Source organism: Amborella trichopoda, chromosome 6 (assembly GCF_054954075.1).
Source record: "Amborella trichopoda isolate Santa Cruz 75 chromosome 6, AtrichopodaSantaCruz75HAP2 v2.0, whole genome shotgun sequence".
NCBI lineage: Eukaryota > Viridiplantae > Streptophyta > Magnoliopsida > Amborellales > Amborellaceae > Amborella > Amborella trichopoda.
Window position 1 is genome coordinate 49,807,359 of NC_142341.1, and position 27,456 is coordinate 49,834,814.

At 31.7% G+C, this 27,456-nt stretch overlaps 1 protein-coding gene and 1 long non-coding RNA gene across 4 annotated transcripts; one reads left to right on the top strand and one right to left on the bottom strand.

Moving 5' to 3' along the window:
- Positions 1-927: 927 nt before the first annotated feature.
- On the bottom strand, positions 928-5,626 carry CLV2 (Leucine-rich repeat (LRR) family protein). 3 transcript variants are annotated; one of them, XM_020672082.2, is made up of 3 exons: positions 5,272-5,626; positions 4,652-4,702; positions 928-4,266 (listed from the first exon to the last, which is right to left on the bottom strand). In XM_020672082.2, the coding sequence occupies exon 3, from the start codon at positions 3,937-3,939 to the stop codon at positions 1,645-1,647; it is 2,295 nt and encodes a 764-aa protein (XP_020527741.1). In that variant the 5' UTR covers positions 3,940-4,266; positions 4,652-4,702; positions 5,272-5,626; the 3' UTR covers positions 928-1,644. The 3 variants fall into 3 exon arrangements, with proteins under 3 accessions (XP_020527741.1, XP_020527740.1, XP_006852121.2); XM_020672081.2 differs by having other exon boundaries at positions 4,641-4,702; positions 5,272-5,619; XM_006852059.4 differs by lacking the exon at positions 4,652-4,702 and having other exon boundaries at positions 5,272-5,607.
- A 15,512-nt stretch (positions 5,627-21,138) lies between these two features.
- LOC148781843 (uncharacterized) lies at positions 21,139-26,174 on the top strand. The gene is made up of 2 exons (XR_016057147.1): positions 21,139-21,319; positions 25,769-26,174. It is a non-coding gene; the product is annotated as an uncharacterized LOC148781843 (long non-coding RNA).
- The last annotated feature ends 1,282 nt before the right edge of the window (positions 26,175-27,456 follow it).

Below are 27,456 nucleotides of genomic sequence, written 5' to 3' on the forward strand. Positions count from 1 at the left end.
AAATGAAAAATAGGCTGGGCTGGCCTTGAGGTGGCTCAAACCAGGCCCTTGAGCCGCATTTTGGAGCCTGAGCCTTGGCTTTTGGGCCCGCTTAGCCCTCATGGCCCAGTCTCAGGTCACATTTTGTAGCCAAGCCCCAAGTTTTTTAGGGCCAGGTCTTTTAGCCAATTGCCAGCTCTATTAGACTGCGATGGGATCACAGGGTAAAGAGTTTTTCTTCGAAAAGATCGAAGAACAAAACAAAAAGAGAAGACTAGGGTCTAATCAAGCACAAATACCACCATGCAGAAAAAGTGGAGTAGAGTTTAGTCAAACACAAGCACCGCCAAGCAGTGACCAGTCAATCAAACACCACCACCATGAATCGTCATAAGAAAATTCCTCATTTTCTAAAAAGTTGCAATGGAAAAAACTACCCTAAACAACCACTGGTTCTAAGAAAATAATCCAAAATGTCATCAGAAATGACATGACTAGCCCTAAATCCTCTTCTTTTTTCCTTTTTTTTTTCATGTTCACTTTTTTTTTACCAAAAAAAAAAAACTTATAATTAGAAAACATAAAACACAAATGTTTTGCTGGCCCGACGCATGACACAAGTCTGGCCCAGACATGTGTTTATATTTCAATCTCAAGCCTTGCCCAAATTCAGTGGCCAAGATGAGCAATCCGAAGCGAGCTACCCTGCCCATTGTCACCCCTAAATGAATATAGGGAGCTAGGGTATTGTGCATCAGTATCTTCCATTTCCTTTCAAAGTTCATTATCATCATCATCATATTTTTTGTTCTAATTAATTAGAGTCTGCTATATGAATCTTGGTCTGTCATGTCCGGATAAAGATCTTAAACTTTTCTTTAATCCATCCTATGCACGGATAAAAAGGTTGGGTTAAATTTTCACTTAATCATAATTTTATGTTAGGTAGACAGCCAACATAAAATTTTACTAAAACTTATAATAAATCCTTCCAAAGTTATGAAACACAAATTCATCACAATCTAAATATGAAATACAAAGAAAAAAAAATATAAAGAATAAAAAAAGAAGGAAAACAAAACAAAACAAAAGATTCTCTAAACAAGGGAAAATTTTTTACTTCAATCACAAACTCTCCAGCTTGATCAGCTTCATAAAGACAGGGGCTTCTTGCCTCCAAACCACCTAAAAAAAAACAAAAACCGCCCTACTTTCAGTTAGGCACTGGAAAGCTGGTTTTGTCTAGGTGCCTGAAAACCACTCTCCTTTTTTTTGACCGGGTGCCTATAAAACCACCTTTATGTCTAGGTACCTGAAAACCACATCTTTTCTCTAGGACCTGAAAGCTTTATTTCCTTTCCAGGTACCAGAAAACACCTTTCCTTTTGCTGCTCACCATAATGTACCTTAAAACCACCTTCCTTTACTTTTGTTTTGGTACCTGAGAACCACCTTTCTGGTACCTCAAAACCATCTTTCTCTGTCCTGGTACCTGAAAACCAACTTTTGGTCCAAGGACCTCAAGAACACCTTTTTTTTTTTTTTTTGGTACCTGAGAACCATCTTCATTTTTGTGGTGGGACCTGAAAACCCCTCTTTTGTCTTTGATACTTGATCATGTACCTCAAAACCACCTTTCTTTTGTTTAGTTGCCCAAGAAATACCTTAGGAAGCTGGTTTCCATGGTCTTACAATATAATTCCTTGCTTTAGCAGAGCAAAAGATTGCCACAAAAGAAGCATAGAAACTCACTAAAACACTGATTCCAAAAGCCGAGAGTGACATAAAACCATCATCTTCACCCACCAAAACCACCCCAGAATTCACAGAGAAACCACTGTCAGGGCAACCCTCTCTATAAAATTCCCCACAAAGACCAGGATTTCCTACCAATGCGCCTGGAAATCGCCAAAACCTCTGCCTTTTTGGCACAAAACCAGACAGGCAATTATAAGAAAGATTCAAGAAAACCAGGCTCTCCATGCCGGATAAACCAGCTGGAATCTCACCGGAAAACAAATTATGAGACAAATCCAAGCTCTTCAAGCCCTTTAATTCTGTTAATTTTGCTGGAATTTGGCCAAAGAAGTAGTTATATGAGAAGTTCAGATACTTGAGCCCCTTCAAGCTTAACAGACCAGAAGGAATACCACCACGAAAAGAATTCTCCGATAAATCAACACACAACCCAATTTGTGAACTATAAACAACCCTCAATTCATGGGATCCAGTTAGAGTGGCTGAAACCACAGCTTTGGCTCTACACCCACCAGAAAACCAGGAATCATCGCCAGAGAACCATCCAGAATTGTGGTTCGGTTCGAAATCTGGTATTGAGCCAGAGAAGTTGTTTCCTGAGAGGTCTAAGGTTTGTAGGGATGGAAAGGAGAGAACCCAACTCGGGAGCTCACCGGAAAAGCAGTTTCCAGCAAGAGAGAGGCTTTTGAGGGCCACCCACCTTGTAAATGCATCGGAAATTTGGCCGGAAAGATTATTCCAGCTAAGATCGACAATCTCTAATGACTTGCATCCAGCTAAAGGCAATGGGATCTCGCCAGAAAATTGGTTACTACTTAAATCGAGGATTTTCAATCCAGCTAATGCATCCAATTCAGGGTGCAGAATACCAGAGAGATTGTTGTTATTGAGCTTCAAAACAACCAGTTGATAACACCCAACCAATTCGAGGGGCAAAGAGCCAATTAACCTATTGTGAGATACATCGAGAACTTGCAAGAATGTCAAATTTCCAATGGCTGGAGGGATTTTTCCAGTGAATTGGTTATGAGAGAGAAAGAGGCCTTGAAGCATTTTCAGGTCAGAAATTCCGGTGGGTATCTCACCAGAGAATTGGTTTGAGGCCAAGTTCAAGAGAATTATCCCTGAATTTTCAGAGGTCTCAGCGATTCTTGGAGGGAGGTGACCAGAGAGGGAATTTGAGTGAACGTCAAGAACCAGGAGCTTGTCTGAGAAAGAGAGAATGGGCGGAAGCTGATTTGTCAGGGAATTGCAGGAAAGATTGAGCACAGTGAGCTCCCGTAGAGAGGTTATGCATGTTGGAACACTACCCACAAGCAAATTGTGAGAGAGGTTCAGTAGAGAGAGAGAGTTGATGGATTTGGAGAAACAGGGCAATGTACCAGAGATATTGTTAAAAGCCACGGATACTGTAACAAGAGACTGGTTCAACTCCGGTATGGTTCCTTGTAATTGGTTGTAAGAGAGGTCAACATGCTTCAGACTGGGGAGCTTGCCAATACCCTCTGAAACATCCCCCTTCAAGCTGAGATTTGCCATCATAAGAACTGATAGTTTCGAGAGAGAAGAGAATGAATCAGGGATCTTTGTTATGGACAAATTACAATTAGAGATAGATAGCATAGTGAGGCTTGTCAAAATCCCAACCCATTCCAAATTCCCACCATCCAAGAGACTTGGGTTATCAGCAAGTATGAGACTCTCGAGATTGAGAAGGCCCGATAGCTCTGATGGAATGCTGCCCTGAAGCTGGTTCCTTTGAATGTCTAGCCTTTGCAGCCATGAGAGAGAACCTAAGCAAGAAGGGATTGAACCACCGATATTATTAGAGGAAAGGACCAAGGTCTTGAGCATGGTGAGCTCACAGAGCTGAGGATTAATCGGGCCCGCGAGACCCATCGAGTTCAGATCGATATGGAGGACTCTTCCAGTCTCATGGTCACAAGTAATGCCATTCCAATGGCCACATTCAGAGCCAACCCAACTTGTCAAACTCCCTTTTGGGTCCTTCAACCATGACTTGAATCTTAGAAGAGCTTCCTTGTCTCCGACATGGATCATGGTGCTGTTCCCCATTTCAGTGGCAGAAGAACTCAGAACCAAACACAGTAGCAAAACTAATGAAATTGGATTCATGGACATGGGTTTCAACTCTCTGCAAATTCTATACATGGGTTCTCTTTCTCTGCAAACTTGATGCATGGGTTTTCTCTTACTACAGTTACTATCCACCAGTTTCCTCTCTCTGCCTTAGCTTTTCTCTTCCATGAACTGAGATAAAAAGGTGTACAACTACAAAGAGCAGGAATGCCTCATGAAACCTGCTTCTATAAAAGAGTAGACAGTATAGGAATTCTCTTGGTAGGAGTTTTCATGTGTTGCAGAGAGTTAATGAGGGTATTCTTTTAGTCATTATTGGGGATTAAAAAAAGCTTACTGAGAATTCAGAAATGTGGGCAAAATTACAGACGGGAATTGTAGGAGATAGCACGGGATGGCCCTATCCATCGCCAAATCCAAGGAAATGGCCTGCAAATAATTAAAAAAAGACAAATTATTTACCAACAAATACCTTCTGAACAAGATATATAAGAAAAAGCAATATTTGTTATTCCAATATCTATTCCAATATCAGGGCCATCTTCTTGATACATTTATCTTACTTTACTAGAGACTAAGACTCAGCCAAGACATAATCAGGTGAAAAGCCCCCCAAATTTTGCCTCCCTCCTTTCATTTTTAACCAAATTTGCCAACACCCCAACTGTAGTTCGAACCAGAGTTTATCCAAATTTAGGGGGTAAAATTGCCCGAGGTAAGGAAAACATTAAAATTTCAGGTGAAAATTTGATCAAATTTGGATCAAATGTGACCATTTTGCCAGAAATTCAAACAACGCTCACCTGAAACTGACCTTAATTTCAATGAGAACGCCGGATTTCAGCCCCAAAAACTTCAGTTTGGCCTGTCGGGCAAATAAAACTTAATGTTTTAGAATTTAGACAATGGCTCAACGGACATTCCAAATTCAGTGACAATATAAATGAGGGTAAAAAGAAAGAAAATCAATGGTGTGAAATTTCTCAATATCCTGGACTTGAGCATGATATTATTTGGCAAAAAAAAAAAAAAAGGCTTGAAACGCTTCCTCGGCATCTATTTCTGGAGAACATTTGAGGTTATTCAGGGTATTTTCCCTTAATTGAAGGCAATTCGCTCTCAGCCAGAGAGAGAGAGAGAGAGAGAGAGAGGTTTCAATGAGTAAAGGGCAGGGAGACAGAATCAGAGCCTTCAAGCAGATTACGGAGAGAGAGAGAGAGAGAGAGAGAGAGGAGAGTCACATGAAAGAGAGTCCTCTAAACGAACATGACCTCAACCAAGAAGACAGATGTGAAGACAAAATCATGAAGCAAAACATTCAACTGAGAAAGAGAGAGCAGACCTGGAATTAAGAGAGAGAGAGAGAGAGAGAGAGAGAGAGAGAGAGAGTTTTCATGAAGCAGAAACAAAACCATTATTAAGATAGAGACGAACCTAAAGCAGAATACCAAAGCGCCCAAGCATTCCGAAACCTCAAATCCTCGTCAATTTTCAGGGGAGAGAGAAGCTTAGAGAGAGTGTGCTTCAAGAAACTTCTCCCATTTCTTCTGAAAGAGAGAGAGCTTGAAAAAGCTTCAACTCCTAGAGAGAGATTGGGGAGAAGAAAAAGCGTACTCCACTTCTAGAGAGAGAGCAGAGAGGATTAGAGAGAGAAAGTAAAGCTTCTTCCACTTTTGCGGTAATCGTCCCTGCAAGCGTCGCTCCCGAGGGTTTTCACTTCATTCTTTTCTCGTTTCACTGTCTTATTTTAAAATTCAGAAGAATTGCCTTTTTTTTCGTTTCTTTTTTCAGAGATTTTTTTCGTTAATATGAGAGAGGGAGGAATGTTTTGAAATTCCAAGAATTCATGTATACTATGCTCCCGCGCGAACATAGACGGTACAGGAAGAAGACGGTACCATCCAAGTCTTATCCCAATTATTCGAGATTACTTATATGTATTTTGATTTTCTATTTTTCTCTATCAAGAGCCATATTTTAGTTAGATCAAATGTTATAATATTTTTACACTATTTATATCCACATCTTTTTAAGAATTCTTCTTGCTTTTTTATATCCTTCCATTTGAACCAAATTTTATATATTAACTGACATTGTATTAAGTGTATGTTGTACGTAGTTAGTTTGCCTAAGTCTACTTTTTATCGTATTATCTCTTATCTTTTCTTGTCTTTCCATTTATCCATCTTAGCTATGTTCATCTTATAGATATATTGTTTTTTGACCACCCTAAATTTCGTCCTCTAAAGCATGGTTGGTATTACAACGGTCTCATAGAACTCCCCTCCAATCTCAATGATATGTAGCAAGCACATAAAACTTTGGATGCACATCTCTACTTCGTCCATCCAACTCTAATTTTATGTATGACGTCTTCCTCAATCTTTTTCAATCTCTCTACTTCAGGAAGAAGACTAATTTATAAAAAAAAGTTTGATCCAAAGTTTTAGAACCACATAAAAATCTCCATATGATTATATTACAAATTTTAAAATTAAATTTTTTTTAACACTTTGATTTCACCTTTCAAAAATTTGATTGTTTCCCTTCAATATTTAGCATTATTTATTTCAAGCCGATAAAAAATATAACTTATATGGGATTGTTTAAAAAAAGACCATTTACTTTTTACACAAAAAAGTCACAAATTATTCTTGTCATTTATATTTCAAAATATATGATTGTAAGAGCACCATTGATTAAACACGAAATTCCATTTGTTGTGAGAATAGCTATTCTATTGAGTGGGAATAGTTATGGCCTTTTTGTACAAAAAGTAAATAATCTCTTTGTAAACAATCTCATTTGTTTTTTTTTTTTACGAAGAATAGCATAGTTAAGTCCCATAAACTTGTTTTTTTGGTATAGTATGATCCCTTGGGAGCATGAAAGGTTTTGGCTGACAGAGAGGAGAGAGAAAACGGAAAAAAAAAAAAAAAATTTGAGAAGCGTGGTTTAACGGCCGACAGACATACGGACTCCAAAACACTCCCAAAGCCCCCTTTCATTTAATGGGTTTGAAATCCGTGCCCTCTAAATATGCCTTTCATCGCACGCATCCCATCACTAATTTTCTCTCTCTCCATTTAGCTTTCATTCTCCCTCGTTTTAGAGTTGGCATCCCTATCCCTATCCCTATTAATTCCCCTCCCTATTCCTTCATTCTCATTCTCTTTTTTTTTCTTTTTTTTTTTTTTGTATTTTTTTTATTTTTCTCGAAGTTTGCATTCCATCGATTAAGAAAAAAAAAAAATAATATAAGATGCGTACCTCGTAACGTGGAAGTAAAGTACATCTCAAAAACTCATAAAAAAAAATATTGTTTTATCATTAGAAAAATCTCTAATTGACCATCTTAATCTTGATATTTATGGATATAAAAAATAAATAAATTTTAAATCTTAAAAATAATATATATTATAACATATTTTTTAAATAGTCCATTTTTAAAATTTTTAAGTGTTCATAAATCTGATAGATCTACACTATTTTTAAAGTTTTCAATTTCATAATACATTAAAAAATAAACACTTAGGCCATAATGAGAGTTTTGACATCAAAAATATATCTTGTAACAAGATTTTGAGCAGCATTTATTGTTTAAGGTTGGCACCGTATACAAACCTCACCCTTCAATTCATTATCTTCTTCACCCCCCTTTCTCTAATACCTCTATGTTTTTTTTTTTTTTCTCTCTATTATTCTCTCTCTCTCAAGGTAAGTACCGGGCCAATCCTAGCTAGGGGTAGCAATGGACCCGACCCACGACCTGATGTCCAGACCACCACAGGTCTTGGTATGGGTTCAAGAATTGAACCCAACGGGTCGGGTCCATGTCCAAATATTAGACTTGAACCCTATTCAGGTCTAGGTCCAGATCCATGTAAACCGCATACAACTCAACTGGAATAGCTTTATTATATAAATAATATTTAATATATAATATTTTGATAATATTTAACTAATATTTATTTTAAATATAACTATATATTTTAATTATGAAAAATTGTTTCATGCAGGCTAGACAATATTTCTATATATACGGTCCAAAAAGTGTAAAGCACCCATTTTAAAGATGGATACAAGTAGGTACTCCATCTAAAAATAATGGAAACTAACGGTCTATGTTAGAGATTACATATTCTTAAAAATTAAGTAAAAAATTGCATCTCAAAAATAGATTTATTAATAGGCCCGCATTTCTATATATGAGGGCTTGGCCACATAGAAACCAAGTCCTTTAATTATAATATTTAAATTTTATATATATATATATATATATATATATATATATAAAATAATAAAAATAAAGATTAATAAAATAATTCACTATATAATATATCTTATATAATACAAGCATATATCAATAAAATAAATATAAAATACACTATATTACATTTTACATTACGTTGTATATTATATATTATTATTTTATGTATATTATATAATAAAAATAAAGATTAATAAAATAATTCACTATATAATATATCTTATATAATGGAAATATATATCAATAAAATAAATATAAAATACACTGTATTATATTTTACATTACGTTATATATTATATAATATTATTTTATGTATATTATATAATAAAAATATCAATTAATAAAATAATTCACTATATAATATATCTGAGATAATACAAATATATATCAATAAAATAACTATAAAATACACTATATTATATTTTATATTAAGTTATATATGATATATGTATATATTTTATTGTATAATATATAATATATTTTTATATAATATATCATATATTTTATTATATATCATATTTTATTTATATAATATGATATATAATAAATATATATATTAATAGAATAAATATAAAATACAATGTATAATATACTATATTATTTTATATAAATATGTATTATATAATAAAATAAATAAATAATACATTATTATGTTATATATATTATACATTTATGTAATATAATATATTTCATTATATAATACATATTATATGCTATATAATAAAATAAATATAAAATACACTACATTATATTTTATACTATGTGATATATATTATATAAAATATATATTTATATATTATATATTTATGTAATATATGATACTTATATATATATATATATATATATATATATATATATATATATATATGTATTATAAAATATAATAGATATTTATAATCCTATATAACAAAAATATATATTAATAGAATAAATATAAAATACAATGTATAATATACTATATTATTTTATGTAAATATATAATAATCATATAAATAAAAAGTACATTATTATGTTATATATATTATAAATTTATGTAATATGATATTTTTATATTATGTAATAAAATATATTATATAATAAAATAAATATAAAATACACTATATTATATATTATACTACGTTATATATATTATATAAAATATATATTTATGTAATATAATATATATATATATATTAAAAATAAATATAAAATACAGTGTATCATATAATATAGTATGTTATAAATATTATATATTTATATTTAAATTATTATCGATATAAATATAAATATAAGATATTTACCATATATCCCAAGAGTTATCAAACACATAAACTTTGAACTTCTTAACTTACCAAGGAGATTAACAAACACAAAAACCATGAACTTTTTAAGTAACTTCTATTTTATACTTCTTCAAAAACTTCCAACTTACCATTCACGAACTTGTTTCTCGTTATCAAACAGGCCCTTCAAGTGTCTCTCCTACCTCTCTATTATTCTTCTTTTCTTTTTGCGATATTTCATCCCCCATCAATTAATGCCCTCTCTCTCTCCTCTATCTCTCTCTCTTCTTTTTCAATTTTTTTCTCTATTTGAGTATTTTTCATTCTTTTCTCTCCTCTCTTTCATTCCTCTTTTTTAAAAAGAAAATGTTTACATAAGGGTACAACTTTATAATGTAGAATTACAGATACACCTCAAAAATCTATTGGAAAATATAGTTTTATTGCTGAAAAACCTTTTGATTAATCATCTCGACATCGAGATGTATGACCATGAAAAATAAAAAGATTTTAAGTCTCAGAAATAGTGTATTTTACATCATATTATCTACAATGTCAATTTTCAAGATTTTCATATGTTTATAGATCTACTTGATTTTAACTATATTTAAAATTTAAAATTTAAAATTTTATAATTAGATATAAAAATAGATTTTGAGATAATTCTAAACAAATTTTACATCAAAATTATATACCATGATAAAATTTGAAGGTGCATTCGTATGCCAACTACACCCTTTTTTAAAAGAGTAATGATATCATGCAACCATTGTGTAGTACTATGATGCAACAACATTAAAAAACCATCTAAGAGCCATTTGTTTGATCCATATTTTGAAAAATATACTCTTTTCATTCTAATGAACAATCACAAAAAAAAGAAAAAATTGAAAACACAACTTAAAAAGTATTTTTTTAGCCCAATTAACATAGGCCGTTCATTTTGATGAGATACTTAGATCTAGGCTTTAGAAGGATTTTTTCATTTCTAATCTTTTGGATGACTTTATTATTATTAGATGAACAATGTTAAAAAAAAAAAAAAATGATTTTGAGTTTATAAAAGCTAAAATCTTGAAATTCATAAAATGAGTAGTCTAGATTCGTTTTTAAAAATAACTTATTTTGACCATATCTAAAGTTCAAATTAATTTTTTTTTTATTTTGAGATTGATTATTGAGATGAAAATAGTGTGCGTGCAAAATTTAAAATCATACAAATACCACAAATATAATTTTTTTAAAATCATACAAATACCACAAATATAATTTCTTAAACGTACCGTTGCATTTATACTATCATACTACCATGGCAATGGATCATTGCTCTTTTTAAAAATTTCCTCTCATTTGTTCCTCTCTTTCTACTTTCTCTCTCTTCATTTTTCACTCCTCGATTGTCTCTTTCATTCAAACTTTGTTGCTTTTTAGAGTTTGATGGCGAGTGACAGCGAGACGGAGCAATTCCCTTGAATTAAGGGCCTTGATGTAGATTTGGGGAATGTAAAATTACAATAATACCCTCAAGTTATAAATCCTAGGGCATCTTTGTGCACCCAAACATTTGCAATGAAAATAATCGACCGTTTAATTATGCTCCCATAGGATCATGGTATACACTTGCTCCTTCGGCAAAATAGCTACCCCGGGGGGGGGGGGGGGGGGGGGGGGGGGGGGGGGGTCTTTCCAATTTTGACATTTTGGGAACCACTTGAAAATTTGTACATGATTAATTTTGAAAAAAAAAGAAAAAAGATATTGAGTTCTTCAAGACTTAGGTTTCTCCCTCAAAAATTTTGGATGGTTCTTGTTTAATTTTGGGATGTTACTATCTTTGCATTGGACGAAGAGATCTAGCACTTTCACCGCTCTCATTTGCATCTAAATTTGATGTCAAAATTTATAAAGTGAGGAATTTAGAGTGATGGGTTCCGTTAAATTAGTAGAATTGGTCCGCTTTTGGCATCTTTCTTACGAACCCACTCATTGCGTAGGCTAGGAATCACCAAATCAAAGGATTTTTAGATTAAAAACAAAAGAAAAAAAAATATAAATCATTGTCATTCGAGGTTTTTTTCAACTATTAAGTGTTGACTTAAAGTTATACATAATATTGACATACATGCATACAACAATTATATATATCAAAGAAAAAAATTTATATAAAGGTGAGGCACCGCAAAAATTCACTTGAAGATGTTGTTTCGATGGTGAAATATCTTCAATTCGATCATCATGACCTCAAGATGTATGGACATAAAAAAAAACAGATTTCAAGTATTGAAAATAGCTATAACCAGTGTTTTAAAAAACGCCGAGTCGAACCGGACTCTCCCGGTTCGACTTGGAAATCGCAAAAGTGGATCGTATCGGCTAAAAAATCGGTAATCGTCCGGTTCTAGAGAGAACTGGACGATTCTGTACAGTGACTCGCCGATTCACTGTACGGAATCGGCGAGTCCGAACAGTGAATCGGCGAGTCCCGTACGGACTTTTTTTTTTTTTTTTTTTGTAATCCATGATAGATTTTTTTGTAATACTTGATCGATTTTTTTGTAATCCATGATCGAATTGTTTTTTTTTTTTTTGTAATCCATGATCAAATTTTTTGTTTTTTTTTTTTTTTGTAACCCATGATAGAATTTTTTGTAGTCCATGATCGAATTTTTTGTAATTCATGATTGAAATGTTTGTTTTTTTTTCTTGTAATCCATGATCGAATTTTTTTTTTTTTTTTGTAACCCATGATAGAATTTTTTGTAATCCATAATTGAATGTTTTGTAATACATGATCGAAATATTTGTTTTTTTTTTTGTAATCCATGATCGAAATGTTTGTTTTTTTTTTTGTAATCCATGATCGAATTTTTTGTTTTTTGCTTTTTTTGTAACTCATGATAGAGTTTTTTGTAATCCATGATTGAACTTTTTGTAGCCCATGATCGAATTGTTTTTTTCTTTTTTTGTAATCCACGATTGAATTTTTTGTTTTTTTTTTTTTGTTTTTTTTTGTTTGTTTTTTTTTGTAATCCATGATCAAATTTTTTTTTGTAATCCATAGTAGAATTTTTTGAAAATTTGTGATTTTTTTTTTTTAATCCATGATCAAATTTTTTTTTGTAATCCATGATATAATTTTTTGAAAATTTGTGATTTTTTTTTTTAATCCATGATCGATTTTTTTGAAAATTTGTTTTTTTTTTTTTTTAATCCATATTATTCAAAGAGAAAATGAGAGAGATGATGATTCTGAGGCCACCCTATCCCAGCCATATTATTCAGCAACAGCGTAGGGATGAGCACGACAGTGCAGGTGAGCATGAAGGATGAACAATCTTCGGGGATCTTCGGGGATTTTAGATTGGAAACACAACAAAACACTAATACTCAGGGATTTGGAAAGAGTCAGACGCCTGCTAATATCGATGATTCGTTTTTAGATCGAATCAATGAATTGTTAAACGAATTCAATCAATGGCACCAGCGTGACCAAGAAGAACAATAACGTCGTCTATCATTTTATTTTTAGATCATACGTTACTAATTTTATGCTTTATTGTAGTCCACATGTATGTTGATATACTTATTCCATGATAATTATAAGTTTATCCTTTTGTGTGATGTAAATTAAATGCTGAATGGCGGTTCATGCAGGGAAAGAACATATCAATATTCGCATATTCATTCAAAAACATGAAAATTCTTAATGGAGTACCCTCATTTCTTATTGAATTCCTAAAAAATAATATTTATAATGAATTTTACTAATTTTTTCGGATTTTTTTTAAGCTTTATTATGACCGATTCACCTGATTCTCGATCTGGATCGCCGATTCGCAGATCCGGATCAGTTTTTTGGAAGCCCGGTCCTGGTCACCGATCCGTTTTTTAAACCATTGGCTATAACTTATAACATATTATCTAGACTGTCAATTTTATCACAAAAATTTTTAACACAAAAACAACATGTTTCAACGCGATTTGAAAGTGTGCCTTATTTTGATTGTTTAGACTTTAGAGTCTTAGCCCTATACAGACCATACCCTCAAACCATACCCTTTGGGGCCTGGATTGGACTAAGGAGAGCGAATCAACGTCCTCCTAACTCCTTGAGATCACTTGAACATGGTTCTTGAACAAAGTTTGTGAGGTTTTGAATGGTATTGGTTCAAAGTTGAAGTCCCTTGAAGGAAAGAGGCTTAGAGTAACCTAGGGTTATGATGGGTTTCATATTAGGCTAGTGTATAGGCCTTAGCCATTTGTTGGCATGAAGAGGTGAAGCTAAGGGTCCCCGGAGTTTGAGGGCATCTCAGGTTTGAATCTGCTGGGTTTGATTTAAGGTTCCTAGGGTCTTTAGGGTTAAAGGGCAAAATGGTAGAAAATGACAAAGGGGGTATAGAAGGCGCAAAAGACATCGACGTACCCTCATTTTGACTTGCAAAGGGTTATATAGACCATTATCATCTTATGTAAAAAAAATTTCAATTATTTTAATCAGCTACACGAATCCTAATCCGTTGTTATGCACTATTAAGTAATATCTGTCTACCTACCAAGTGACAACTCAATCTAAGCTGTCCCTCATCACAATACACTATATGCTGCATCAGGAGTAGTCAATAGACCCACTATCTTGCTTTGAAAGTTCAAGCATTTTCAAGTCATTGATTTGGACGCGATTCTCACCTAGTCAACACTCACTCATATAGAGAACAAATGAAATTTATGTAAATCTTTAGTATTTTGACCATAACTTTCTAACCCTGTATGGGAATTAAGTGATTCTTAAACTGAGTAAAAGCGTATGAAGTCCTCTACAATCTAAACTAATATTAGCTCAATTTGAGTGATATTTAGGTTAGTTATTGTAGAAACGAAAAACAATCTACGAAGACTAGAAAGAATAAACAAACACAAAAGAAAGAGACAACCAACCACAACACAATGATATATGTGGTTCGACAACGTCCACGGGAGATGAGAACTTCTGTACTGGCAATGGAGAATAAGGTTACAAAAGCTCTATTTCTCACGCCTCTCTGATTACAAAGCAATCTGCGTTTTTCTCTTAACCCTTGATGAACCCTCCATCACGCCTATCTGATTACAAAGCAATCTGCGTTTTTCCCTTAACCCTTGATGAACCCCCAATCGCAACAATATATATCGAGTCTCAGATAGATGATATAAATTACCGAAATACCCATGTACGGATATATATTAAGTCCTAGATATATCGAATCTCATGTACGGATATATCCGAGTTTTTTCTCGGAGGTTACCGCCCCCGAACCCCCACATGGGCCGAGTCCATCGAGTCAACCTGTCAGGACGACTCCTCTAAGCCTCAAGCCCTACTGGCCTTTGGCCCTTTGGGCTTTTAACGGCCCTCCGGAACCGTCTTTTTGACTCCACTTTGACAGATCTATTTCTTCATTATACAAGACATCAATCATCAACAGTTATATTATGTGGACTATAAAGGGTTTGATTAGATGTTAGATTTATTTTGGAGGGTTATATTATTTGGACTCCAAAGGTTGGTTTGCGGGTTTCCCAATATAAGACCAGTGTACAAGGCCATGGGTTTTAGGCTAAAATAGGTTTAGGATGCTTAGAGAAGGGTGAATATTAGTTTAGATCCTAGGGTTTCGGGTATAGCACTTGGCATTCCTTCAGCCAAAAGTAGAGTGCGCACATATAATTTCTCAGGCACATATAGTCTAAATAAACTGTCTACGATATTATTTTATAAAAAATTAATATTACTATTATTATTCTTAAGAAAAAGTTTAAGGTGTCAACCTTATACTGTAAAAGCAAATGAAAACCCATCGGAAAAGCTGTTTCATAATTAAAAAACTCTTTAATTAATCATCTTGGCCTTGATCTATATGGATATGAAAGAAAAAAAAGAATTTCAATTCTTAAAAATAGTGCATCTTGTAATACATTATCTTGATCGTCCATTTTCAAGATTTTCGAATGCTTATAGATGTGCTAGATTTGTACTATTTTCGAGGCTTTCAATTTCATTATAGAGGTGAAAAATAGATTTTTTGGCCATCATAAGAGTTTTGGCACCAAAAATAAGTCGTTTAATAAAATTTCGAGGTGTACCTTGTTTAAGGTCGATACAAACCTTACCCTTATTCTTGTTGTTGTTATGATGGTGATATCTGGGTTTGAGAAGGTTACATTGTGTTTTCACCCAATGGAATACCCAAGGGAGTTAAAATTCCCATGAACTAGTCAGAATTCAAATGTCTACAGTCAAAATTCTCATGATTTAAGAAAATATTATCTATCAGGAATCTAGATATATTCTATATTTATTGAAAAACATAAATTATCAAGGAAACTTTAATCCGGAGTCCATCTTGGAAGGGAGATTCTACTTTATACAAGTAAAATGAAAATGATAAGAAGACCATCTTTAAATAAGAAAATATCAACTGTCTTGTTGCATGATGGTGACGGATAAAACAGACACTGTAAAAAACTTAGTATATTGGAGGATAAGTTAATTTGACGCATTTATTGAGGGAAAATGTTTATTTAAGGTTGCAACCGTAAAATGTAGAAATAAAGATGCATTCCAATAAACCATCGTAAAAAGTTATTTAATGTTGAAAAACCATCAAATTGATCATCTCGACATCAAGATTTATGAATATGAAAAAAAAAAGATTTTAAGTCCTAAAAATAATCCATCTTGCAACATATTACCTAGACTGTTCGTTTTCAAGATTTTCATATGTTTATAGATCAACTTGATTTTGACCATTTTTAGAGTTTAAAATTTTATAATTAGATGTGACAGTAGATTTTCAAATAATCTTAAGAATTTTTAAAATTTGGAGGTGCACCTTAATTGGATTGTTTAAAATTGAAACCTTATAAAAACTTCACCCTTTATTGAGCTCTAACTTCGATCTTTTATTTTTCTTTTAGAAAATATCCCAAATATGAATAAAGAAATTCGATAGTTCTTAGGTCAAACAAATTTTGTAGAACCACAAGTACATCCCAAGGAGGGGTGATAATGGTTCGCTTTGGGTCCGAGTCAACCCCGACCTAAACCCAAGCCAAATGCGTGTCATATACGGTGGTTCAATTCTTTTTTCTCAGATAGGTCTAGATAAAGAGAAATAATTTTTAATATAAATAATGTCACTTATATACAAATTGCACTACACATAAATGTCGAGTTGGGTTGACCTTAACTTAGAACCGACCTAACCCGAAAAGGTCCAAGCTAGACCAAGACCCAAACCCAAACTAGATCCAGGTAGGGTCGAGGTTGTTTGGATCCAGACTTGACCTACCGCGACCAATATTTAGGTCCAAAACTGGACCCGTGTCAGTCAACCCAAGAGTGCCGATCTTTTTTCAACAATACAAAGCCCTAAATTTACACTAAGAAGCAACTGAACCAACATAGATTAAATTTACGGTAAATAAAAATAATAAAATCTTGAGCTTTTTTTTTTAAGGTTCCTCCACATTTAATAAATTACTTCCACATTTAATATAGTTGTTCATCTGCTCTCCATTGTTCATTTCATATTTTTGTGAAAAAAAAAGAAATGATCATATTAGACTACCAACGGAAATAAGTGGTAGAATGGGATGTGGATAATTATTGGATGGCAACATAAATTAAGCCTAAAACATTGACCTTAGAGGAAAGATCATGCCGTCATAATCATCGTGATTCGAATCTTATCCCAACTATTTGGAGTTGGTTACATGAATTCTGCTCCAACATTCCGCTCTATCAAGGGCCATATTTGGATAGGTAGGGTGGATGATTCATCCACATATCCAAGTTAGATCACTAGATTGATGATTTGAATTGGGTTTGAATCAATCTAAATCAGTGATCAAGAAATATTAAAAAAATAATAAAAATAAAAATTAAAACAGGGGTTTATAGTGTGGGGTTTTAAAGGGCTTAAGAAAATATTAGACAATGTTAAAAAAAAAAAACAAAAAAAAAAAAAAACAAAAAAAAAAAAAAAGCAAAGGGGCCGGAATCCATATCATCCTAGAATAGGTTAAGTTCCAACCAATTCCTCTCCAGGGTGATGATCGGGTTGGAAATAGTAGAACATTGCTCCTATCAAATAAGCATTTCTTTCATGGAATAAATGACCAAGACCTGATCGTTTGAAACCCCTCAATTTGTTGGCTTTTCAAAGTTAACGGAATATATCAGGGTGTGGTTTCTATAAGATTGCAATCGCAAACAGTCCAAGGAAGACGCGCCTCCAAATTTTATTATAATATTGTAATATGTAATTTTGATGTAAATTTTTTTTTAGGATTATCTCAAAATTTATTTTCATATTTATTTATAAAATTTTTACTTTAAAACTTGTTAAATCATGTAGATCTATAAACATATGTACATCTTGAAAATGACCGGTCTAGATAATGTGTTACAAGATGCACTATTTATGTGACTCAATTATTATTTTTTTCCACATTCATATATCTCGACAATTAGAGGGTTGTTCAATATTAAAACAAATTTTGTTCGATTGATTTTTGAGGTGAATCTTTGATACTACATTTTAAGATTGCTAACCTTACGAAAACTTTTTCCATAAGTAAATCAACTTCCTTGAAGTTTTAATTATGAAATTTATTTATAAAAGACTTATTTGCATTTTGAAAAAGAGCTTGATACTGAGCAAAATAAAGTCTCCCAAAATTTTTATAACTTAGTTGCAAATTTATATTTAAAAATAAATTAAGGATTTATACAATAAATTTGGAAGCGATAAATATATTACCTTCTCAATTGTTTGATTTGTTAATTATGATTTTTTATTTTCAAAAAAGACATATACAGTAATTTAAAATATGGGATATAAATATAATTACAACTATTTCAATCTAACAAAAGTTGTTTGAAAACATGCCTTTATTTAAGGCTTTCGTATTGGAAATAGGGTTTCGGGACTTTTAATTATAGATTTTTATTTTCATATGATAATGAAATTTAAGGGACAAAAGAGAATATTCAATTATTTATGTTGATCTAGATATCATAGATTTAAAAATAAATAACGTAACAACTTCTAGTTTCTTTTAGATCTTTTAATCACAACAATATGACATTTTAGTGTTTATAAATAATTCATGCGAATTTAAATATTGAGGTAGTTAGGATTTTATTACATTTTTAAGATAGTTTGGAGCTACTTGGGTTTTAGTTTTAATTTTGAGTATTTATTTCTTTTTTTTGTTATAGATAATGAAAGGGCTAGAAGTTTAATCTATAAAAGATAAAGGCTTAGGATTCAACCCATGACGGTGAGTAAATTAGATTTTAGGGTAACTTTTTCAAATATGTCAGCCTTGGACAAGAAGCTGAAGATAAAAAGATAAATTTGCAGCTCTAATGGAAAGTGTTCTCCCTCTTCCCTACATCAATAATTTACATCCTTCTCAATTTTAAATTGTTGGTAACATCTGTGTGGCCCTACCTGTGCCACGTATTTTTTTAAATCTAATATTTTAAAAATATTATGTATTAATTATTATCTATTTTTAAAAGATTTTTTTTAGAGAGAAAACTTTTTTCCAATATATAGTGGATAACTACCATATCTCCTAGATATTGAAGGCCACTTCTCACTGATTCCAGAAAAAAAAGCCAAACATCGAAGAACGACATCCTCCCACCCCTTTGCAAATTAGGGTTTCTCTGTGATGGAAAAACAAAGAGAAACAAAAGCTATTTTCAATTGTTTTGGAAAAGCTTTGGCTCTCTACGATTTACAGTCCAACGATGCTGCCCATCCATATCTGAGATTTTTTACGAGTTCATCTCCTCCCCTTTTCCAACATAAATAATGTATATGAAAGCTGCCTTCTTTTCTTCTTTTTTTTGTTTATGAAAACTAGTCCATTTTTATAAGGAAAAAGTTTATATAAGGATGCTACCTTATAATGTAGAACTATGGATGCCCCTCAAAAATGCATCGGAAAAGGCAGTTTTAATGTTGAAAAACCCTTTGATTGATCATCTCGACATCAAGATGTATGATTATAAAAAATAAAAAGATTGTAAGTATCAGAAATAGTGCATTTACAACATATTACTTGCACCGTTTATTTTCAAGATTTTCATATGCATATAGATCTACTTGATTTTAACTATTTTTGAAATTTAAAATTTTATAATTAAATATAAAAATAGATTTTGAGATAATCCTAAAACATTTTACATCAAAATTATGTACCATGATAAAATTTGAAGGTGCACCTTACCTCTACACCTATGGATGCGTCCGTATGCAAACTGCATCCTTCTTATAATTATAAAAGAATTATTTTCCAGATAACAATCACCGGGTAACCATGTGTTTGATTTAGTAGTACCCATTGAATTTTTCTCCAATGAAGCAATAGCAAATAAGTTTTCTTCATATATATGGGACAAATAAGATTTTTCACATGCATGGGATTAAGACAAAGTCCTAATAGCATGAAACTCCTCAATTTCTATTTTAAAAAGCCTTCTTAATTCTTTAAAATGATTAATTATGATATTTTCTTTATAAATTATTATACTAATTTAAATTAAGAAATCTAAAAATAATTTACAATTATGTCAATTTAAAATAAGAGATTTGAACCATCTTTATGTAATCTATTATTGGAAATAAAGGACTATTTAGAAGTTTGTTTATAGTCTTTAATTTTAGTCATGAAATTTTAAACCAGTGATTGAAAAGATGCTTATCCGAATTACAAATCGTTGATCCGAATTGGGAATCAATGATGAACGACTCAGTTCCTAGCCATGGGGAATCCATCTGATTTTGACAAATTTGCCTTGCCAAGAACCCAGTAATTATGTTAGAGAACCAGGTCATCAGGATCAATTGATCACCCGACTCTATCCCATTTTGTTCTAAGAAATTTACATATGGAACCAAAATAAGTTTTTGTATTAAATAATGGTCCATATTTTGGACATTTTGTGGTGAGGCGAAAAAATTATGAGCGCTACTTAATTCTCATTTTACTCTCGTTCCAAAGTTCAATTTTTTAACGTACAGAACACAAAAAAAAACACAAGCAAGACACAAAATAACTAACATTTGTGTAGCCAAAAATCCTAGCATTCAAACTAATCTGAGCACAAAAAATAAACCACGTGTTTAGGCAGTTCAAAAGTTTATTTTTTAAACCATCATCCGGTTTTTTTTTTTTTTTTTTGGGTGAGCGGGGCTTTCAAAGCTCTCAATTACTAAATCTTTTAATGTTTTAGGTGGTTCAAATTGCCCAAACAATTAGTTTTTTGTGTTTTGAGTAATTAGAAAGTGGGGTAAAATAGGATAAAAGCCAAAAATAAGAACTCAGAAGTTTTGACCTCCAAAATATCGATCATTCTTTAATACCTAAACTTATATTAGGTTTGTATGTAGATTTCTCTTTTCATTTCTTTATTTTTATATAAAAATATTATATTAAATTTCTAAACTATTAGCCTGGATCGGTGATCTAGATTGGTCCACTTGTGTCTAGTCAGTGAATAATTTTTACTGTCATTGCCCAAATCTAATCTACATGACTTTTTCATGAAATTGAATCATAACTTTGGAATCATATACTCTATATTTCCTGCATCACATGCTTTCCATGTCGGAATACGATTCATGCTTTATGCATGTAACTTTCAATCTCTATAAGTAACCAAATTTCTACCCTCAATACAAAATTGGAACTCAAAGTCCACAAGCTAAAAATACAAATTGGAATCCAAATTCCACAAACTAAAACAGTGGGAGAATACAAATAGCAAATTGGATGCCAAAAATCAACCACAATAAAAAATATATAAACAGTGGGAGAATACAAGTAGCAAATTGGATGCCAAAACCAATCAGAATAAAAAACATATGTTGGGATGTCGGAGGAGACTGACGAGGTATATGAAATATTCATAAATATTCCTTATAATGTGTGGTTTTCTAGAAGTGTGTCTGTTTTCTTATTCTTATTTTAAGCCCCGTATTTTTTTTTTTTATGAATTTTTTTTTGGCATTTTTAATATGTATTTTTTTTCATATTTTAAGCCAAATCTTTTTTTCTTTTTCTTTTTCTTTTCTTTTTTAAACTATGCTTGATTCAAATTTGGAATGACTAAGTTCAAGTTTCAAACTTGGTCAATAGTATTTGTTTTAGTATTAGAAATTTTAATATGTTATCTTAAACAAAAACAAAAACTTTAGAAAGCAACTTATACTTGAGTATATTAGTTAACTTATATTTATTACATATTAGTATATTATATAATATATATTATTAATATTAGTTCTTTTTGAATTATGTGTTCCCTCCCTAATAGTTATACAACATTATTATTAGTTTTGTTGAAATATTTGCAACAAATATAAACGACGTTATAACAACTTTTTTTTTTTCTTCTTTAGGAGAAGATATACAATAGAAAGAAATCAATAGATCACTTTAACTCATTTGTTTGTTTTATCTATTACGATCAATGAAAACAAAATAGTATTTACAATTCCTTATACCAATCTTTCTACTCATTATTCAAAATTCCCTATTTAATGAAATTAAAAAAAAATTGATTTCAATACTTGGTCAAGTCAGCAAGTATTCGATTTATTTGGACTCTGACTTGATAATGAGTCAGTCTAAATATGAACAAAAAGGAAATCAACATTCTTTATTCTTTTTAAATAAATTTTATACTTCAAAAATATTTTATAACTAATATTATATACCTCAACCATGCAATAGTAATATATAAATATACGATATGAAAATGTTATAAGTTAAAGGTCTTATTTAAGAATCTGTAATATCTCATAGTTAAATATGAATAACTAATAAGTTATATTAATTTTCTTACCTCTTACTGTGCAACGCACATAAATCCACTTCTCTCTCGTGCCTTCCATTTGTACACGCCATGTAATTGATATACATAACACTGCGAAAGAGTGATTGATCACCTACAATCATTTTTACTAATTTAGTTTTAAGAAAATTATCAGAAATATATCTTTATTTTCATCTAATTAGAAAAAAATTCTCAACTTTCGTAAAGCTCATCCACATCCTTTTTTTATTATTATCAAAATAGCCTTAATATTAATCATATTATTGTGAAGCCCTACAATTACAGTACTTTAAGTACTGTAATGAGTACCCCGTTATTTTAAATACCAAAATTGAGAAAAAATGATGTGAAGGAGGATTTTTTTTTTTTTTTTAATTTGTCAAAATTAAGATATATTTCTGATAATTTCTCTTATTTTTAGTTTTACTTATTTCTCAATAATTTTTATATAGATAAAAGTAGTACGTATATTCAATTGATGAAAAGCGCGGTACTTCCTCTATAGTATATAGTGTATATGGATTGATCGAACTACAGCAATACATATTGGATACATACATATTTATAAGCATTTTATTTGTTACATGTAAATATCTATTGTTTTTGAATTTTTCTTTCATCAATAATAATTCTTTTAATACTAATAAAAACACTTCCAATAATTGGTATAATCATAACTACATTCTTTCTTTTGATAATATAATTATAACTACATTCTGTGTAATTTTTTTTGTCCGAAATTATCAATTTTTATTGATAAATTTAGACTAGATTTACATAATTCAGGATTTATATAATAGAGATAGATTCAAGGGAAACACTTTTTTTGCTAAACCAAATCATTCAAGATAGAGATACGGAAACACTTCTTTTGGCTAAACCATGAACATCACCATTGGACTCCCTAAACACATGATGTAATGGAAACACTTCTTTTGGCTAAACCATAAGCAATATCATTGTACTCCCTAAACACATGATGTAACGATATCCACAATATCTCCGCCAAATCCATTTGACCCAATTGACCGAAGCATCCAAGGACCTCTCTGCTCCTTGTTACACCACTTTATCATATTTAAGGAATCACCTTCCACCATGATGAAGTTCCCCAAGTTTATAGATTTAATGAACAATAGTCCAACAAAGATGTGAACTCCGTGAAATTAGCAGTTGCATATGCAATAGGTCCAGCATAAGCGAGAAGCTAGCACTACTCCTCCAATACCAACTTCGCTAGGATTACCAAAGGAATTACCATCAAAGTTTTCCCCAAGTTCATAGATTTAATAAACAATCGTCCTATCAGCAACGATGTGAACTCCTCCAATAACAGCTTCTACCATGGGAATTACCATCAAAGTTTTCTACAAGTTCATAGATTTAATGAACCAGCTTCTACCAAAGGAATTACCATCAAAGTTTTCCCCAAGTTCATCGATTTTATGAACAATAGTCCTCTAAGCAAAGATGTGAGCTCATCAAAATTAGCAATCGCATATCCAATAGGTCCAATAAGTGTTCCAGCCTAGTGTCGCATTACTCCTCTAATACCAGCTTCGTCCTGATTACCAAGGGAATTTTCTCTAGATTTTAATGAACAATAGTACTCTGAGCAAAGATGTGAACTCCAAGAAATTAGCAGTTGTATATCCAATAGGTCCAGAATAAGCGAGAATAATTGTTCCAGCCTAGTCTCGCACTACTCCTCCAATACAAGCTTCCCCCGGATTACCAAGGGAAATAATTGTTCTAGGCTAGTCTCGCACTACTCCTCCAATACTAGCTTCACCCAAATTACCAAGGGAACTACCATCAAAGTTTAACTTTAAGCTCCTGAATTACCAAGGGAACTATCATCAAAGTTTAAATTTAAGCAACTGGATTACTAAAAAACTACCATCAAAGTTTAACTTTAAGCACCCTTGAATAGGAGGCAACCATCAACAAACATGCCTTCTCCTTACGACATTAGAGAAAACAAGGTTTACTAAATTTAATCGAACAGTGATACCCCTACCTTCATTAGTGACAGAAAGCCAAGTCTAAGTGGTATAGAATATATGCTGAAGGATACCCCTACTTTAATTAGTGACAAAAAACCAAGTCTAAGTGATTTAGAATATATACAGAAGGATAATATCCTTCATAGGAGAGGGTAGACGTTTCCATAAGATAGACCCCAGCTTTGGTAATACAGAAAAACTAGCTATGAATGATATACCTTGAATCTTAACACATTAAGAAAGAATTCTCAAATTTTCAAAAGCAAAGTAGCAATGAACAAAAAGATGTGAAACATATTTACCATGTTTTTTACACATCAAGCACACGTTGGGCAAAACCTTACCGAGATTGCCTACGATTAAAATCTTATTTTACCTAACCAATCAAATAAAGTACTGTACTTTATGAGGTATAGGCCACTTCCATACTTGTGCAATCTGAGGCAAAGACCATCTATGGCGAACATGGAACATGACTTGTTATTAGTGTAATTGTAAGTGTACTCTTTGGTAGGTTCATTATTACAACACTCTTTGGTAGGCTTCATTATCACAAAGCTCTCAATACATGGAGTAGAATTAAGGGAAAATTATAGAACTCCCTCAAAATCAACTTTCTAGATATCATACCCCCAATACTTTTAGTATCACATCTTAAACCCCAATACTGTTTTTTCTTGTATATAGCTCCCCAGTCAAAAGCTCAAAAACATTGAGAGTAAAATGCCCTTTCTCTCTCTACACAGAATTAACTCCAAATGTAGTAAGAGACAAGATATAGGGCCTTTTATAAATACTACCTTAGAATGCTACATGGAATTATTTAAAATTATTTACAAAGAACAGAAAAATTTAAGTTCCTAAACACTCAATTTCGATGGTCTAAAATTTGGACGGTCCTCACTCAAGATAAAGATGTTACTTTTTTTTTTTCTAAAGTTTTTTTGTGAGGTTCGTAGCTATGTCTTGAGGTAAATGACATCATTAAAACTTCATTAGAGAGTAAAACACGAAAAGATACTTAGAGAGCAAACCTCCACAATTCTCATATTTAATAATAAGTTGAACTTGAGATGAAAGAGAGTTTATTATTGAAAAAGAAAATAAAATCTCGGCTCATCTGTTCCCCTATTGGTCACCCCTTCGTTTTAACCCCTCTTTTCTTAAAATTAGTTATAATATTATTTCTCATCTTTTTGTCTCTTCTTGTTCATAGAAACCTACTTCTAATTCACTATTTCTCCTCTTTTTTTTTTTACTCATCTCTCATATATATATATGATTTTTATGTTATATAAAATTCACTTTATTGATCTACCTGTTTATAACCACAGTTGGTGTTGGCGGTAGTGGTAATAGCTGTAACATTTGAACTCCGTATGATTTCTATGTTATATAAAATGTGAGAGAGAGCTTATGGACCCCATATGATTTTTATGTTATATAAAATTCGAGAGAGAGCTTATGGACTTTACTGATCCACACGTTCAAAACTGTGCAGTTGGTGTTTGCAGTAACGCCAATACCTGTAACATTTGAACCGGTGATGAGTTTGATGGCATATAAAAGGGCCAGCGCATTGAGATTCATCTATAATTAATTTGGATGGGTAAAGAAGAGGTCTGGATTATGGTTGTGATGCACTGAAATAACATAAGATATATGAGATTACAATTTTTTTTTTTTAGGGATTTTTTTTTCTCTTTTATCCTTGTTCCGAAATTATAATGTAATTATATCTTGTACTGAAATTACAATGTAATCCTATGTTATTTTAAATAACAAAATCTTTCCTTTGAGTGATTTGGCACAGTAGCTCTTTTAAATGAAATTCTAATGTAATCTTGTACTGAAATTACAATGTAATTCTATGTTGTTTTAAATAACAAGATCTCTCCATTGAATGATTTGGAACTCTAACTCTTTTAGATTTTGCTTTTCCATGTACAATAGCAGAAAAGACTTTGAGTAGTAAAGATTTTGAATGATTTAGAAGAATAGGCAAAAAGATTTTGAATGATTTTAAGAATGAGATGTACAATACAAGAAAAGATTTTGAGTGATTTGGGACAATGGGCAAAAAGATTTCGAGTGATTTTAAGAATTAGATGTACAATAGAAGAAAATATTTTAAGTGGTAAAGATTTTGAGTAATTTGGAACAATGGGCAAAAAGATTTTGAGTGATTTTAAGAATTTGTCAAGGAAATAGTAAAAAAATATTCAGTGATGGGCCAGGAGATTTCGACTGATTTTAAAAATTTGTCTATTAGACAAATATATCTATTAGCAAAATATATCTATTAGAATTAGGTAGGATATTTATTAGAATTTTATTCGGCTTTTCCACATAAATAGATATTTCCGTCCACAATTTAAAGTTAATAATGACGATTTTATAGAAAAAAAATATAAAAAATGAGAATTCAATGCAACATATAAAAAATAATTATTTTTTAAATATGAGAATTTTTATTTTGCGTACGTAGAATAAAGTATCCGACCTAAAGAGTTATCACCATTCAATTAGTAAGTTCGACAATTGATGGGTATAGCTATACATAGTAATGTTTTAAACGGCTGTAACTGGCCCTTGCCCTAGTCAAGGAACTCATCAAGTGGACTGCCTAAAAGTCTCTAAAAAATAAAAAAAGAAAAAAAATGGTTAAAGTGAGACAAAATCAAAAAATAACATAAGAAATCCTAAGAAGTAAAAAAAGAAAAAAAAAAAGATTCAACAACAATGATTTACAATTGAAATACATTTCAGAAAATTGAATCAAAATAGGGCATCTTGTAAGAAAAACTCACAAATAACATTTCTCATGTTTATACATTAATTCCAAAATTTTATATAATTTTTATATTTTATATTTTTTAATTAACCAAAATTTATCCCGGTACTTAGCTCGACAAAGGGCCGAGTCGGGCTTGGCCAGGTCCCTGAATGATGGTAGACACCAACAAACAAAATTGGATTGGGAGTAGATGAGAAACAATAGGGACTGCTCTCTAGGATCAAATGTCTCTCTATCTCTCTTTAGCTTCTCCACAACCTTAACACATGACAACAAAATTCTAAAATCATATAACAAACATAATCCGTGGGTTTGTATAAGATATCAACCTTAAACGAACAATGGAAGGTGTGTCTTTAAATCTTGTTAAAAACGAAATGCAGTTTTGGTGC

Coding starts and splice junctions, on each gene's coding strand:
- CLV2 (XM_020672082.2), bottom strand. CDS start 3,939: ATGCATCAAGTTTGCAGAGAAAGAGAACCCATGTATAGAATTTGCAGA.